We start from the raw sequence: 17,718 nt of genomic DNA, 5'->3' as shown, positions 1-17,718 counted from the left end.
AGGGGCGGCGGGGGGGACGGGATGGCGGGGACTCTTTTCCTTGGCGGAAGCATCGCGCGGCAGTGGCGGATGGCGCGGTGTGCTCTGCCGCGCGTGCGCGGCTCCGTGAGGGCGCTGTGGGGGGGGCTCCGGGCAGGGCCGGGGACGGGCGGTAAAGCGGCGTTTAAAACCCTGGCGAGGCGACGGCAAAAGGTGTTTATTTCTGAGTTAACTGTCAGTAAGCCCCGAGTTGTGCCGATCCTCGGCGGAAGTGTCATGGTCTCGCCTGTTCCTTGCGCATCCTGTGTCTCGCAGCCTGTGTGTGGTGGAACAGAGGTCCCTGTGTTAACCCTGGTGATGCCTTGTTTACTGCGCTGCAGAATGTAAACAGGGATTTGCCCTGGACTTCATTTACTTCCTTAGGCCTTCCCCGGCACGCAGGCCTGCAGCACTGTCCCTTTTCCGTGTCGTTTCCAACCTGTCTCTGGCATTCCCACTGACAGCACAAGATGCCTGAAGTGCTGTGGAAGCTGAGCTGTTGTCTCAGCTCCGTTTATTCCCTGAGAACTGGACAAGCTTTTGAGTGTTTAAATCCTTTTGTAACCAAAGCCTTTTTTTTGGTTTTTTTTTGTTTTTTTTTTTTTTTGTTTTGTTTTGTTTTGGTTTTTTTTTGTTGTTGTTTTTTTTTTTTTTTTTTTTTTTTTGGGGTTTGGGTTTTTTTTTTTTTTTTTTTTTTTTAATGGGTTTAGAGCTGTGTTACAATACTGTACAGCAAAGACCAGGAAAAGAATAAATACTTGCCATGCAAATCCTGGCACGGTGATGAGCGTCAGAATCTTGCCGCACCACCAGAGGTTGAAATGAGGAGATAAAAGCAAGAAGTTCAGAGCAAAGGCAAATTGTTTTCTTTAAACTCCTTCCAATATCTGTAGTTATTGGCTGTTCAGACAGCACACAAAGGAGGATTTCCTCTGGAGATAATAAGCACAGTGGCATAAATCATTGAGAGAGAACATAGATTTTTTTTCTATTAGTTTTCCAGCAAATTAACTCTGAATCAGTTTGCAAAAAAATCATCCATCTCAAGCTTTTTTTAACCCTTTCCCTAGTAACGTAATAAGACTGAAATGAAAGGCTATTTTTGCTGCAGCAGCTCCTCTATGCTCAGGGTGAGCCGTTCTTCAAATCCAAGCCTGCCATGTGCTGCTCCCTTCCATTTTTATTCATTTTTATCTTGAAACAGAATATGGCTTTTAGAAGGTGTCGAGAAGGGCAAGTCCTGCTGGAATTTTATCTCTCTTTCACAATTCCATTCTAATTCTGGGTTGCCTAAGAGTCAGTGTTTCAGAAGTCTGTAAAGCTGTGGCAGTTTTCCCAAATCCCAGTGGTAGTTTGTGGCAGTGACCACGACCACGGGATTTGGCAGCACTGCTGGGAAGGAGATGGAGCCTGAACTCCGTGTGTTTGGGCCTCTTTTGCAGGGAGAGATGGAAGAGGCAATAGGGCTTCGTGCTGACAAGAAAGACAAGGGTTAGGTGGGATTTTAGAGGAAATCCTTCCCTGTGAGGGTGTGGAAGCCTTCCAGGGAAGCTGTGGCTGCCCCTGAATCCTTGGCAGTGTCCGCAGCCAGGTTGGACAGAGCTTGGAGTAGCCTGGAATAGGGGAAGGTGTCCCTGCCCGTGGCAGGGGGTAGGACTTTTAACCAGGGAAGGATCTTTAACCAGGGATGCAAAGGTTAATGGTGATTTCCATAATTTTCATACCCACCCAACTGAGGTGCACTCAAAGCTCAGCTCGGGCAGTTCAAATCACACGGCAGCCTCAGAGCAAGGGGAAACTCACCTTTGTGCCAGGCAGGTTGTGAGGCTGCATTAAAATAGTTTGTACAGCATTTGAATATCCCGAGGGGCTGCAAACATGCAGACTTTTAAAAATAACTGGTAAAAAAAAAAATAAAGAGAACAGCTGAACTGTTTGGGTTCAGCAGCTAAGCTCCCTGTGTGACAGAGCAAGTCCAGTGATCCCTGGAGTGAGCACCGTGTTTGTGCTCTGACTCCAGCCATTACGTAACTTATCTGTATTTATTGCTAACCTGTGATCCTTCAGGTAGCAAGCAGGCTTTGATCAGCCCAGAGGAGACAATGTTCATGTTGGTTTAAAAAACAAAACCTTAAAAAAAAAAACCAAACGGATTTCTCAGTTTTCCAGAAGCTGAAAAGAAAGTTAAACTCCGTTTTCTTTGTGAGAGGGGCAGCTTGCAAATGTGGAATGTTGTGGAAAGCAGCAGAAGAAAGCAAGGAGAACCCTAAAAACATTGTTTATGGTGAAATTACCTGACAAGGCTTTGCTCAGCTTCCAGGGAGTAAGTGCTTGTCAAGGAAAAATTATCAGCACGAAGGAACTCTCCCAGGGGAATGAAATGGGGTTTGAGCACTGAACTGTCTCGTCTCTGTGAAAACTGAGCTATACAAAATCACTAGCAGTTTCTGAAAAACCTTCGCCCTTTCTTTTGTGCAATGAAGCAGTCGATGGAATGCTGATTTTCCAAGTAAGCAGTGTGAAAATCAGTATATACAAATTATTAGTCTGTTCCACCTTGTGAGTGCATCAGGTGTGCTTGTTCCTACAGACAATAATTAGCTGCCCTTTGGGGAAAAAAAAATAAATTTAAAATTTAAAAGAAAATTTTAAAACCCCCTCAAACCCCAGTATTCCTGAAGAATGTGGCAAAGGAAAAAAGGAGACTAGATGCAGGCTCCTTAATTTCTTGGAGCCTAAATGTAGCTTTCCAGCACAGCTGTTGAGGAGGGCTGTTGGCCTTAGAAACCTCCGTCAGTGGAATGACAGGAGTGTCAGCTCGAGTGGAACATCTCCACAAAGGCCTCTCAGGACTTTGTGTAGCTGTTCCCACCCTGCTCTTCCTACCAGCAGGAATTTAAATTATTTACTAGGAAAACAAACCCTTCTCTTTGAGCTGCGCGAGATTCCCTTCCTATCTGTTCCCAGCATGGAGCTCCTCAGAACACCAGGACACAGTTCTGCTTTCATCCAGAACAGTCAAATACGTGCTCACATTTAGCAGATGAAGCACCTCTTTCACCTCACGCAGTGATTAATTCTGAGAGAGGAGCTGCAGACACTAAATTAACCTTTTTACCTGATTTAGTTTTACTAAATAAACAGCCCCATAATGTAATTTTCTCAACCAGAGCTGCTATTTTCTGCCGTTTGCTTTGCTCTTTGGAACGTGTTCTGTTCCAGCTCTATTTCATTTAACTTGGTGACAGTAATATCTTCAGACTGTCCCCTTCACCCTGGGGGTGCCACCAGTAAATCCATCATTCTTCCCAGAAAATAGATTATTAATTGGAAGCACATGTCAGAACATGCAAGAACACCAACAGTGGCACAAACGTGCCTCCTCCTTAGCAGCATTCCCAGTTTTACCTTCTCAGTATTGGCAGAGTGGTGTCCTTGAATACAGGTTTTATTCCTTTTTTCCCTTCTAAAACATCAGAATTCCTTGATTTTCTGTTTTTTTAAAGGCAGTTCGTGTTAATTACCTGGCTGTGGCTACGCTTTCCTGCAGAGATCAATATTTATAATTGGGTGTTTTGTGTCCTGGGGAGTTGATATCAGCACTGTAGGAGTTCACAACCTTACAAAAAGAGTAGTGTTGCTGTGACGGCTGTAGATGTGCCTTTCCCAATGGATAACTTGCACTCCTGTGTGTGGATTAGGATCCCGTTTGCTGTGGGTGCATCTGAGGAAGTCGATCTGGATTATTTATTCTGGCAGGGAGCAGGGGTGTGTGAGTGAAACGTGCCTGGATGCGATATCCCGAGACAGAGCTATGCTGGCAATGTTCCTGCAGCTGTTCCTGGGGAAACATCTGTGGGGCTGGGCGTGGAGCTTTGTGCATCTCCGCTCACCCCTCTCGGAGCAGTCTGTCTCGTTTGGAAAGCAAGGGGGGAGCTGGAATATTCCCTACTGGCACAGGGATAAGGGCAGCAGAGCCACAAGGCTTGCAGAATATCCAGCTGCCTGTTATTGCAGTAGGGATAACCGATCCACCGGACTGAAATTTTTCACGTTTCCAGCTGGAAAAACCCTTCCATCTGTGATAGTCTGTGTTTGTACTGGCTGATAAAGAGAATTGTGTACCGGCTGATGCGATCTCATAATTAACGATTATCCCTGTGCAAAGTGTAGAAGACATTGTCCCAGGATCTCAGTTTTGGCAGGAGACATACAAGAATTTAAGACAGCCTGGGAAAGGAGAGAAAGGAGCATTTTGTGAGATAATTAAGGGCTTCTCATCTTTTATGGAAAATTGAATGTTAAATTAGAAAATAAGTGTAAAATCATAAAATAAATTTACAATATCCAGTTCTTGTAGCTGAATGCTTCCTAGCAAATAATTTTACTCAGCAGTTGCCTAGTTCTACAGGCAGGAAGGTGACTGCCTTTATTTTTTTCCTTGGTTTAACTTTTAATGACTAATTTAAATTCCATTTATGCAGAATCCCTGTGATTTTTGAAAACGCCTCCTGAAATTATGCAGAACCACCTTTCTAAAAAAGAAAAACCAACAAAACTTTCCAAAGCCTTAAGTACAACACTGCCTAAAATTATCCTGTCAATTAAATAAAAGAACCCACTTAAAGTAAGTGACAAAAATATACCGTGAATTAAATGCACCTTCCAGTAACAAATGGTTATTAAAGGAGGCCTCTGAGCCAACTGCTGGTTCTGTGGTCATGCTTGGGCAAGCAGGAGGCTATTGAAACACACTGCTGCCTTTCAGACAATTTAACTCTCACTGAGGGCAGATTATTGCCGTTTGCTGGCCTTCCCTGGGCTTCTGGAAGGTTCCTCAGTGGGAGCAGGAGTGGGGCTGCCCCTCCAGCTGCTGTGGAGGTGCTGCCTGCAGCAGTGGGTCCGTGCAGCTGGAGTGATGAGCTGCAAAAGGCAGGGAGCTGGATTTTATCAGGCCCAGAGATGCAGGGTAGGTTTCTGGCAGTAGCTGCAGTGGGAGCCAGCGAGGACTAAGGCAAAGGGTGGTACCTGCATCCACCCCTCACAGCAATCATGAATAATTGCGGTGACTGGACGAGTTCTGAAATGTGTCACAGATCAGGAGTCCATGCTGCTTCCTTCCTGTTTCTCGGTGACCATAGAGTGAAGTTTGGACAAGGCGGGGCAGCTACAACCCATGAGCAACAGAGCTGCAGGTGGTGTGGCCATGGCCCTGGTGAAGTCACCAGGAGTGCCTTCCTTCATGCTGTCTTTACACGAGGCTTTGCAAGGCTCCTCCTTCCTCTTGTCGTGCCAGAGCCATTTCTAAACCCTCTCCAATGAGATTTGATGATCCTAAAAAAACAGGTAGCGCTGGACTCGCGCTGTGTTTGCTCCTGAGCGCTTTCTGGAGCTTTCCAGCTCTGTGTGTGGAGAGAGGCCTCCATGAAAACACAGGCAGAGCATCGGGTTCAGCACAGAGCCAGCTCGCTCTGCAGCCTCTTCCTCCTGCTCTGCTGCTGTCAGGGATCATGGAATTCTCTGGTTCCCTACATGGTACACATGGGCTCGCTCAGAGCTGTGACATAATAGGCAGGGGCCTGTCCCTGGTGTTATTTCTGGAACAGAATCCTTTTGTGTCAGTGAAAATTCTCAGTGAGGACTTGGAATTTCCTTCAAGAATCAGGGTTTTAGCACTGCATGCAATTTAGTTTTTAGCTATGCTTTACAAGTTTTATACTCGGAATAAGAACATTTTCTAAGAAATAAACTGTTTCCCAGTAGGTTTTTGGGCTTCTCTCTTTTAGGAAACTCATCTTGGGAGTCTTGTCCCACAACTATGGTGCAACTGTGCTGGTATAGGGGTTCTTATATAAATAAGGCAGCTGTTATTTTCAGTAAGCAAAGCATGTGCTATCAGTCCATGACAGATTTATTTAAATTATAACAGAGATTCTGTCCTAAACTTACTAAGTTTCCATTGATTTGTGTTTGGGATTTGTGCTCTGAGTTTCCCAAGCAAATGTGCTGGGTTTCTCTTTTCTGCCCTCTCCCTTCCTTACTCCAGCAGCTGCTTGGAACTCGGGGTGTGGTCTCTGGGAGAGGTACTGTCACTGCTCCTCTCTGGCTTTGTCCAGTGAATCTCTTCCCTTTCATCTCCTATTGGGATGCCTTGCTCTCCTTTGATCTCATGGGCAGCAAGCGATAAATCTGAATAAATTCATTTATTTATGAATGCTGAACTCGATTTCCAGGAGCACCAGGTGAGAGGTGTGGAATTACACTCCTCTGGGCAGACAGGAGCTGGACCAGTGGGAACATTGCTCCCATGGCTACTGGGGGATCAAATGCCACTTTTCCTCAGGGGCTGCTGTCTGGGGAACAAGGTTTAAACTCTGGCAGATTTTCGAATCATTTCATCTCCTAGACTTGTTCCTTCCCAAAAGGCCTGGTGAGGGGAAGCCCACGCCAAGGTTTTGATAGCTTTTATCCCCTAGGCACTAATCCCATTACTCTTGAAGCAACAGAATCTGCGAGTTGTTTCCCAGTGTGTGTACAGGTGGAGCCTTGATAGATGTTTTCTAATATGTGTATTTTGTATTAAAACACTACCCTGAGACTGCTGTCCTCCATACCGGAATAATGGGGTATGGAGCATTATAAGGGGCACTTGGATTAATTAGGGGCTGTAAATTGTGTGAGGCTCTTTGCATAAGTGGCTCAAGGGAGCTGTTGTTCCAAGTGACCCCTGTTTTTCCTCCGTGGGTGTCCAGAGTGGGCAGACAATGGCTGTGTCTGGAGCGTTAATTACTCTGTGTCCCCTAATCAGCAGGGTTTGTAATCCTGTTTCAGTGTGGAAATCCACATGCCACAGGGCCCAATCAACACCCCTGTGCCATAGCCACCCAGAGCCATTCCTGGGGAGCTGCTTTGGGCATGCCTGGACAAGTTTTGCCAGGCCATATTGGAAGATGGTTTAGCCAGGCTGGTCACAATAATCCCTGTTAAATAGGATGTGCATCTTTGGGTTCCCAAAGAATGTCAGGAAGGAATTGCTGCTCTGTAAAGCACAGCACGTTACAGAAGAGGTAAATGGTGTTTCCTCAGAATGTTGGGCACACATCTCATTCTCCCCCCACATTCTCATTTCCCTGAATCCCAAATAAATGCCACATTGAAAGAAAATTATTCCTTGCATAAGGGAAAAAATAGAAAACAACAACAGATTTTTTTTTGCTGACCTCAACATGACTCCTCCTTTGCCCACAACACTCCATTGTTCTGCCAGGTCCAGGCAGCACAGGGAGCAGACTTATTTTCCCTGGTTTTAATTCCAAAGGTGCAGTACATCACTTGTATTGAGGATCCTTGGGGTTTGGTTGTGTTTTTTTGGTTTGTTTTTTTTTTTTTTTTTTCCCTTGATCCTGCTGAGCTATTTTCAACAAGTGAGTTAATACTGAGGAACAAAGATGGGGCAGAAATCCCTCTCTCCTAACTTGGGAAACGAGCCATGCTCTGATAAGAGATTCCCCCCTTAGGCTACATGAGATATGAGGGATAATTTTTCAGAGTGTTCTATTAGGTTTAAATTAGTAAAGGGAAAGGAATGTGTGTGTTCAAGCAGGTATCTGAACTGGTACCTTTGGAGCTGTCATGCTCTGTGCTTACAAAGTGAACCCTTTTTGTCCTTTTAGGTGAGCTGGAACACGTGTTCCGCTAAGTGCTTTCCTACAGGGGGAAGGACGTCCATACTCCATCTCTGTGATAGCAGGATACATTTTGGAATGTGGGGAAGAAAAGAAGGGAGCAACTGCTGAGGGGATTTGGATACCAGAGGCTGGAGCTGAGAGACTCATCCCGTAAACATTACCTGAATGATGTCACTGCATGCAGCTGGCTGGAAGTCAGTTCCATGAAGAGCAGGTGTTCAATCCGGAGCAGGTCCATGTCTCCAACAGCTTTTATCCTCCCCAGAAATCAGCCTGTGGGACGGGAGGGATGGTCAGGTACATCTGCTGGTACCTACAGGAACTCCAGCCCACATCAGGAGCACCCTGAGGAAAAGCCGTGCGTGTTTACAGCAGTCTCGGAGTCCTTGGCATCAAAATAAACTTGAGGGAGGTGTTGGCCATCATCACTGGCACTGCACACAGGGACTGTGCCTCGAAATAGAGCTTGGCAGAGCCCAGCGCTGCTGATGGCTCGGTGGAGAAGGCGGATTTACTTTTCCAGCCTGTGACATTTCGTGAACATTTTCTGTTTGTTGGAGCTGTGGAACCTCACCAGGCCAAACCCAGCACTAATCTGCCCAAGTCACCTGCCCAGACTTTTGTCTCCAGTGTTTCCACACATCCAATCGCTGCGCTTTGGGTTTGTCCCAGGACATTTGTCCCTTTGTGTTTGTCCATGAGCACGTTGGAACAGCCCCACAAAGCCTCCAGGCAATTATTTATTTTATTTTATCTGGTCCTGAGCACTCCATTAAGTTGAGGAGCCCTTTGATGCAGCCTTTGACTCAGGAGTTTGATCCACCACCTCCATCCTGACCCATTGGGCCTTCGATTCATTCCACAGGAAGGGCACATCCCAAAACCACTGCAACACTGGGCTGCATGGAAATCTCTTGGTGTGAAGTAGGACATGGAAGGGTTTTAAATCCAGACGGGTGTTTGGAACCCTCAAGGAACAACATGAGGAGAATCCCGCAGAGTTACACGGAGAGTTTGACCTGTGGGGGCTGAGCATCCTCAGGCTGCTCCAGTCAGGTCAGCATTCATCTTTATCCTGTATCGGGACAGGCGGTGTGGGGACACGGGAGCAATGAGGGACAGGCAGTGCAGGGACACGGGAGCGCTGTGGGGACACAGGAACGGTGTGGGACAGGCAGTGTGGGGACACGGGAGCGGTGTGGGACAGGCGGTGCAGGGACACGGGAGCGCTGAGGGTGAGCTCCGCCACGCCCCCGCCGCCGCCTCAGGGCGCGCGCGCGCGGGCTCGTCGCGGTTGCCAGGGCTCGGAGCACTGGGCGGGGCGGAGGCAGAACTGGTCTGGCCAATCAGGACAGACCCGGCCTCTGTCGGTGGCCAATCGCCGCCGGTAAACAACACGCCCCTCCGCGAGGCGGGGAGGAGGGCGGGGCGAGGGTTGCCGCCGGCCAATCAGCGGCTGGGAAGCCCGGGCCAATCCGCGCGCGGGAGGGTTTGGGCGGTCTTTTCAAAACGGATGAGGCGCCCCTGGCGTCCCTTTAAAGGCGTGATGCGTCCCTCGCCGTGTCCCTCCGCGCGGCCTCCCCGCCCCGCCGCAGCAGCGCGGTGCCGCTCCGATCCCCGCTGAGCTGGAGCTCCGCGGTCCGGCCGCGCCCTCCCCGGGCCTCGGGGACCAGTCGGGGCACCGTCGGGTGGCGTGATAGGAGGCGGACTATTTGACTTCCGTGCGCCGCCTCACCGGCGGGGATCGCTCCGCGCGGGACAACAGAAGCCGTGGGCGGGGACGCGGCGCCGCCATCTTGGAGCGGGGCCGGGGCCGGGGCGGAGGGCAGCGGCCGGGGATGGTGCCGTGACAGCGCCGTGACTCCCCGCGGGGGTCCGGGCCGCCCTGTCTGGATGCGGGGTCCGCGGCCGAGCCCACCCCCGTCCGCGCGGTGACGGGAGCCGGGCTCGCCTCCCCCTCCCCGAGCGGTGAGGGCTGCGGGGGGGGCCCGGTGTCCCCTCGCCCCCCGGTCTAGGGGGCCCCTTTGTTTCCCTGCTGCGGAGGGGAAGGAGGCGAAGGGAAGGGAAGATGAGCAGCGAGGCGCTGTGGCTTTTCAAGCAGCTGAACCTCCATCTGGAGCTGGAGGGGCGGTTCCAGCCCCGCGAGAAGGGGCTCAGCCTCATCGAGGCCGCCGCCGAGGTGGGTGAGGGCGCCGGGGGGCTCCTCAGGGCGGAAAGAAAATTTCAGGAATTTCAGAGAAAATGCCGGCTAAGGGAATTGAAAGCGCGTTAACTGCGGAAAATGAATTATTTTCTCTGTATGCGCCGCGCTTGCCTTTTGTTTTAATTCTGCTTTCGTCTGTAGGTATTAACATTACCTTATCCAAGCGCTGCGACCTGCAGGGCAAGGCGTTTAGTACTTTCGGTGTTAAGTATTCATTGTTTAAACTTGGAGTGAGCACAGGAGCGAGAGATTGTGTATTGTTTCCGTCGGGGGAGCTTCCTGCCGCTGCAGGGGAGGTGGGATGTAACAAACAGGGGAAGTACCGGCTTTTCATTGGCGCTGTCTGGGCAAGTGAGCCCAGAACCTCCGTGCTGAGCAGCAAAACGTAAATAGACCGTCACCATCTCCGCGTTGGCGACCCAAGTTCCTTACTGAGTTCGGGGCAGGCTTATTGTGTGCCTTCGGGTGCTTGTGAGTTCTCTGGGAAGAGCCTTAATATTTAAAAAAAAAAAAAAAAAATCCCTGAGATAAGTCTGCTTGTTTGTTGTGAAAGCAGAGCTGTTGCTTAAATATTGACATGCAAGGCAGAGAGCGGTGTGGTAATTTCTAAGGGCTGGAGTCACTGTGTGTGCCTGCAGTCGGTGACTTAAATAAGTCTTAACTGTGTCTTAAAAGGAGCAAGTGGAGAGTAGGAGATGTGCTGGCTGTTGCACCTGTGAGACTCAGGGCCTGGCTGTAATCTCTGAACCGTGGGCGTGATTTGAGTCCTCAGTGTCTGAATTTATTTTCTTTTCAAAACTGCTTCCGTTTGATCGAAATAAAAGGCGATTTAGGGAGTGAGGCATGGCGATTGCTGCTGCCCCAGAGTAATTCTGACTTTGTCTCTCTTACCACAGAATGAGAACACTCTGTGTCCAAGACAAAGGAATGCCAAGGTGGAAGATCTTTGGAGTCTGACCAACTTCTTTGGATTTGCAACGGAAACGTTTGTTTTGGCTGTCAACATTCTGGACAGATTCTTGGCTCTTATGAAGGTATAAGTGTGGCTGTTGGTTCAGCAGCAGCTCCAAGGTCTCCTTTTGAACCTGGAGTTGGGTGCAGTTCCTTTCACCTCTAAAGACAAGTTTAACCATCACCGTGTAGATGTCGGAGAAAGGAGGAATTAAGGGAAACAAACCAAGAAGTGTTAGAGGCTGTCCCTGGGTGCTCTGCTAAAGCTTAGCTTAGCCTTGGGACCGACACCAAGTGATCATTTCCTGGATGTTTTTATCGTGTTTGTGCTGCTTTAAGGCAGGAAAACCAGTTCCTCGTTATTAGATCAGCAGAAACAACAAAGTTGCATCAGGTCTCTGGTCGGACCGGCCTTGAAGTGGCACAAAATGTACAGAGGGAGAGAAGAGAGGGGCAGGAACAAGCTGTGGAGGGATGGGGCTGCCCCGAGCAGGCTCAGACTGGATTTGTGTGGGCTGGAGCGAGCGCTGCCGCTCGGAGCAGCAGGGAACTGCAGTTCCCACCGCGGATTTTTTTGTGTCCTGCCGGGGAACAACCTGAGGAGAGGCTGCTCAGCTCTGGGACTTCACTTCCTCAGCCCCAGCAGCCAGGGATTGCTCCAGCCGAAGTGGTGGAACTGTTTATAGCTGAGGGAGGAGCAGGAGCTGGCCAACACCACCTTTGGTGGAGATCAGCAAGTTTTAATACTTGGCTACTCCAAACAGAGTTGGTGTTGAAGGCCAGTGCTGCTGGGGGGGTGGTGGATTCACGGCATTTCCTCTGGTTTGTAGGTGAAACCCAAGCATTTGTCTTGCATTGGAGTGTGCTGCATGCAGCTGGCGGCCCGTGTGGTGGAGGAGGAATGCAACATCCCATCTGCTCACGAGCTCATCCGGATCAGCCAATGTAAATGCACTGTGTCCGACCTGAAACGGATGGAAAAGATAATTTCAGAAAAGTTGCACTTTGAATTTAAAGCTACTACTGCCTTAACCTTCTTGCACTTGTACCATACAATTGTACTCTGTCATACCTCAGAAAGGTGAGTCGGTGCTGTTTGCTGAACCCCTTTTAATCCCCTCTGAGACAGCTGCAGCCCTGGCTGTAGGGGAGGCAGCTCCTCAGCTCTTGCTTCTGGCAAGGGAATGCTTGTTGATGCAGACCCTTCTTCTCTTGGATGTCTCGCAGGAAAGAAGTGTTGAATCTGGACAAGTTGGAAGCACAGCTAAAAGCTTGTAACTGCCGTCTAGTGTTCTCTAAAGCAAAAGTGAGTAGAAGCAAGTGTTTGTAGCTGCAGAGTAGGTTTGTGGTGGCTGTGGTGCTGAGTGCTGTTTTCTGGTCCTTGCAGCCATCTGTCCTGGCCTTGTGCCTTCTCACTCTGGAAGTTCAGACTCTGAAATCTGTTGAGCTGTTGGAGATCCTTCTGCGTGTTCAGAAGCATTCAAAGGTGAGTGCTTTCAGGGGATGGCTTTTCCTGACTGTTCAGACTGATGCTGTTAGTGATGGGTGATGTTACATTTAGGGGTCCCTTAAATGCGTCCCTCAATGTGTCCTTACAGGCTTTGTTTGGCTGAAAGAAGCAGTTAAAAAATCAGCTGAAATGTATAAAATCAGAGGAACTGCTGACCCAGTGTGTGTACAAAGCACGCTTTAACAGGCAGCTGATTGCACTCGTACAGCTCTGGCTGTGTGGTCTGGAGAAACTTCCAGTCTGTTCTGGGACTGCTGGGCTGGTTATTCCTCTTGCCTGATTAATTGAACCTGAGGGTTTTATTATTATTATTATTATCAGCTGAGGGTCTTCCTCCCAGATGGAGGTCAGGCTCTGAGCAGACTCCCCAGGGAAATGGGCACAGAGTGAGCCTGGCACAGCTCAAGGAGCATTTGGACAGCGCCTTTGGGTACAGGCTGGACTTGGTGGGTTTGTCCTGTGCAGGGCCAGGAGTTGAACTCCATGATGCTTGGATGCTTGTGGAGCCCTTCCAGCTCAGGATATTCTATGAACTAAAATAGGATTAATGGCCTCTAGCTGCATGCTGCCTCCATGGATGGCCTAGAAGCAGCTTTTCACTCTTACAGTCAGATTGAACAATCCCAGTTTCTTAAGGGATAGAAGTAGTTCCTTAAAGTACAATATTATTCTGTTTTAAAATGGTGGTTTAAAGTTTTTTCTTATATTTTAAAGCAGTTTAAAAAACTTTGCTTCCATTTGAAAATGGAGTTTTAAAAAAGTTTTATCCCATTTTAAAATAGAATAACCTTTGTTTCATTTCTCCTTTGGAAGTGATAAAGAAAATGATAACAAGGACTGACAGGCAAACTGTCAGCCTAACTCCACCTTGAACAGGGACTTGTCTGGAAGGTGTGTAGGTAGTTCACCTTTAGAAGCAACTTTAACAAAGGTATCACAGTTATGACTCACTGCTGTCTTGACTGATGTTTTTCCCAGGTCTTTCCCAAGAAGGTAAAATGGAGGCAGGAGTTACCCTTGGAGCCTGTGTGTTACAGACTGACTAACTTGTGGGGTTTTTGGTGGTTTTTTTCAGATAAGTGATACTGACCTACTTTACTGGAGGGAGCTGGTCTCTAAATGCCTGGCAGATTATTCTTCTCCTGAATGCTGCAAGCCTGATCACAAAAAGCTAGTTTGGATTGTTTCGAGGCGTACAGCCCAAAACCTACAGAACAGTTACTACAGCGTTCCCGAGTTGCCAACGATCCCAGAGGGTGGATGTTTCAATGGGAGTGAGAGGTGGGTAACACTTGGCTGCTTAATTTGTTGGGAATTCTCCTTTTTGTCTGTATAACTATGGCTTAGTCTCTGCTACTTGGGGGAGAAGTGCTAGCTCTGAGAGCATTGCTGGGCTCGCAATATGCCTTCAGCACACGGAGAGAGGGGGGAGCTGTCATTGTGGTGGTCAGAGGTACTTGGCCGGGTGGGGGGAGGCACTGTTGGTTTTAAGGAAGGCTTGCAAAGGTTTTTGGTCTCCTGAAGGAATTGATGCTTGCTGTCTGGAACACTGGCTTCTTGATCAGTAGGATGTTGTTGGCATCGGGAGGATCGTGCCTTGTTAGGATTTCAGCTTTAGGAGCCCTAAGGAGCTTTAGGCTGAGCAGCATTTAGATGTGGGTTGTTGCTACTAGCAACAGGAAAGCGTGCAAGAAACCCCAGGGTTGAGGAGTGCTTTGCCACTTTGAAGGGGGTTGTGCTTTGTTAAAATTACCTCTCCCACTGTTCCTTCTAGTGAAGACTCCTGTGAAGACATGAGCAGCGGGGAAGAAAGCCTTAGCAGTTCTCCTCCAAGTGATCTGGAAGGCACCTTCTTCTTTGAACTCAAACCTAAACCCAAGTGGCAAACTCTCAGCTGTCGCTCTTAGCACTGAGGCTGCATTGTATTAGGCTGAAGTGTTGAATGCACCATAGAGTCTTTTGGCAATAATAAATGAGGTGGTGATCTGTATACTGTATTAAGGCAAAACTTGCTGTGGTATATCGATGCTTTGAATGCTTGCCTTGGTTTTTTCTGTTGTTGTAATTTTAAGGAATTAAAAAAAAAAACTTTCAGGTCCCCAGATCAGCAAAAAAAAAAAAAAAAAAGTTGTTGTACAGTTCTGTTGTCAACAGCCATGAATGTAGTTCTGTACCTGATGGTCCAAAATCCTCAGAGGCTCAACACCTGAGCTGATTTCAGGGTCTTGCCTGAGAAGCATGGAGCAAGAGTGAGAAGCTTTCCCAAGACTTAAACGGGAAGGTCTTGGTTAATAGAAGAAATTTGCTGCATGGGTTCAGTCAAGCAAGGGAGAGGCCCAAGAGGAGCTGTGCAGTTGTTGTCCTGGGATGTTCTCAGGATTCCACATGACAGAATCCCAAGCTTGGCTTGATTTCAGTGTTGACCCTGCTTAGAGCAGGAGACTGGACTGCAGTCCCTCTCGAGGGCACCTCCACTCCTTCTGGGAGTGGTGTTCTGGGATTAGATCCAAGTGGCTGGGTGGGTTACGTGGAACATGTACATAGTGCCAGGCTGGAATGGTTGACTCTCCAATGGCCCCAACACTGAAACTTTTTCCTTTTCAGCAGGGTCTTGGGTTGTGTACTCCAAGTAGCAGTTTTTGAAGCTTGGCTTTTATAAACTTCAGGGATCCCTATTTCACACCAGGAGTATGTGTGGTAAGCAGGAGGTTTCTAGTCAATATAGTTTCCACTTTGAGGTAGTATAAATTGTGTGGCCAGGAGTAATTCCATGTTTTCTTTAGTACAGATGTTTTTACACTGAAATTCACATTGTATACTTCAGTGTGTTTCAAATCTTAACATGTCAATCCATGCTATTAGCTTAGACTTCTTAACTTGGTAAGCCTTGCTAAGTCTACATTCCTTTAAATATTTAACCCTTGTAGTTGTTTTTCAGTATATTCATGTTATTGATTGAGTCATAATCAGACTTGTTTGCATGCTGATGTAAAGCAGTTAGTGCAGGAGAAGTTGAAATTAAGCAGTAAAATATCAGGTGAATGTGATGGTGAAGTAGTTAATGTAATGTTTTTTCTTCTGAACTTTGTTATCAAAGCACAAATTCCAGTCTAATTGTGTTTCTCCCTGGTGAGGACATGGCTAAAGGAGACTAAAGTAGCTCAGAGTAATGGTGTGAGGTGTGGTGGTGCCAAAGTAGAAATGAAGGAGCAAACAAGCTAAAAGCTGTTTTGTAGCTGCCAGCGTTGCTTTAGAAAGGTAAGAGTGATGCTGTAAGTCCATAACTGTTATGTGGTTTCAGTTTTCTAAAAACACACAAAAGTTTACAAAAAGTGTATATGAAAATGTAAATTTAAAAAAATGTACAGAAAAAAATTTAAAACAAAAAACCGAGCAGAAAATACTGTATTTTTTTACATTGTATGTAACTTTTTGTAGGTCTGTGGCATGTAGATAGTAATTTATTGTGTACTCTGTATGATACAAATACTGTACCTCTGAAGACTTCTTGCTGCAAGTCTCTGCTCACTTCAGGAGTGCTTGGGTAAGGAACCCACTGAGTCTTGTTTCAGTTGAGAGCAAAAATAAACCAAGTGCTGTATTTGTTACCTGCTGTGAGTGGCAGTCGGTTCCTTGAAGCTTTTGCCTTCCTTTTTTTTTTTTTTTTTTTTTTTTTGTGCTGTGCAGGGTGTGTGATCTCACAGCTGGGTTCCAGCTTTCCCAGGAGTTGTGGCGAGAGAAAGGGGAGACTGCAGAGTCCTGGATGGAAATCTCACCTCAGTGTGAGAAGCTCATTGTGAGCACTGTGCTTGGCACACTGGCACATCCAGAGCTGCTGCAGGGGGTAAGGGTCATGCCAGCTGGATTGCTGTGCGTTCTGCAGGAATTGTCCTTGCTGCTGTTGTCGTGGTGGAGCCTGGTCACCACTCCTTGGATCCCCTCAGCATGCCACCCTCCTGGCTCGGGAGTCAGCCAGAGCATGTGGGTGAGCTCGGGGCTGTGTCCTGGGCTTGCACAGCTTGGGAGGCTTCATGAAGCTTGAGGTGTGCCATCCTTTCAGCCCCTTTCAAGTCTGCTCCATGTGAAAAAATGGGCTTGGGAGAGAAGGTTGGAGGGTTCACTTGTGTGGTGGGAATGATGTAGGCTCAGCTTTGATTCTGCCCGGTCAGGTGGCTGTGGATCCCCCGAGGAGGTTTGCCTGGCTTCCCCCAGAGAAGGGGGATTTTGGTGGTTTGTAATAGCAGAGGTGTGCATGGCCTTTGGGTGCTGTTTGGGGCTTGCCCCTACCACGTGGTGGAACTTGGAAGGCTTGCAGTCCTGGGGGTTTAAATGCGTGCTCATTTTCATAACTGCTCTGTCAGTAAGACTGGTTTGGGTCGGGGCTGTGGGGGCTGGTTTTGTGGGGAGTCCATCCCCTGAAACAACTCCTGGCTGTGTCCATTTTCTGGGATGTAACTTCCTGTGCTGCTGAACCTATTGCAAGCATAGTGCTGGAAGTCCACACATGTTTCTGAGAGCATCTTGAAATGTCATCCTACTGCTCTCTTCTGGCTAGACTGGGCCACCAAGGATCTGTAGTGGAAGCACTTCTCTTCCTGGTGAGTTGTCATTCCATAATTAAATAATTATAATAATTTAAACAGGAAACTTGACTTCCCCACCACTTGCTGACATATGACAAGTGACATGCGGCAGTAAAGTGTTCAGAATAAATCCATGTGTTCAGATCCTGGTCCTTAACAGCTCCCCCTTGTTTTCTGATGGAATGAGAGGGATATTCCTGTCAGAGCTTAGAGCACTCTGAATTTAGAGCAGCATACACTAAGGGAAAGTAGAACTGAGTGGTCTCAGGCCATCTCGTTGCCTGGACTAACAGGTGAGTGAGTTATTCTTGTGATCCCACTTGGCTGTCAGGGCTTTGGAGCTCAGCAAAATGGGAATCAGTAAATACTTGGCACATATATAGTATTATTTATCTTAAAATACATGTTGCAGCTGTGGGGTGTCACATGGCTATGCTGTGGCTGGTGTAGTACATCTGAAAGGAGAAAGTTGCCATAACAACTGAATGAAATCAATTAGAGTAATAAGCAATTAAAATCTCATCCTTGTGTGTTGCATAAACATAGCATTTTGCTCATGAATTATTAGCAATCTTGCCTCTAGACCTGTACGTTCTGGTTCTGATTTGCAATCTCAACCATTTTTGAATTAATGAAGCATTTAATTTCTCCTTCAAAGAGTGCTGGTGGGTTTTTTTTGGCCATAGCAAGTAGGTTCTTCATCAGAGACGTGAACACTGTTAAACACCTAAATGGAGGAAACATTTGTGGTGGGATTTCCAGAGC

The 17,718-nt window shown here is 47.7% G+C and overlaps 1 protein-coding gene across 1 annotated transcript; it reads left to right on the top strand.

The window, feature by feature from the left end:
• The first annotated feature begins 9,480 nt into the window (after positions 1 to 9,480).
• On the top strand, positions 9,481 to 15,978 carry CCNG2 (cyclin G2). The gene is made up of 7 exons (XM_039709486.1): positions 9,481 to 9,885; positions 10,806 to 10,943; positions 11,691 to 11,941; positions 12,088 to 12,166; positions 12,248 to 12,346; positions 13,446 to 13,651; positions 14,145 to 15,978. Exons 1-7 carry the CDS (start codon positions 9,775 to 9,777, stop codon positions 14,275 to 14,277), a joined length of 1,017 nt encoding a protein of 338 aa, XP_039565420.1. The 5' UTR covers positions 9,481 to 9,774; the 3' UTR covers positions 14,278 to 15,978.
• The last annotated feature ends 1,740 nt before the right edge of the window (positions 15,979 to 17,718 follow it).

Source organism: Passer montanus, unplaced genomic scaffold, assembly GCF_014805655.1.
Source record: "Passer montanus isolate IOZ18808 unplaced genomic scaffold, ASM1480565v1 scaffold210, whole genome shotgun sequence".
Lineage (NCBI taxonomy): Eukaryota > Metazoa > Chordata > Aves > Passeriformes > Passeridae > Passer > Passer montanus.
Note: the sequence above shows the minus strand (reverse complement) of the source record. Positions and strands in the feature narration are given on the sequence as shown.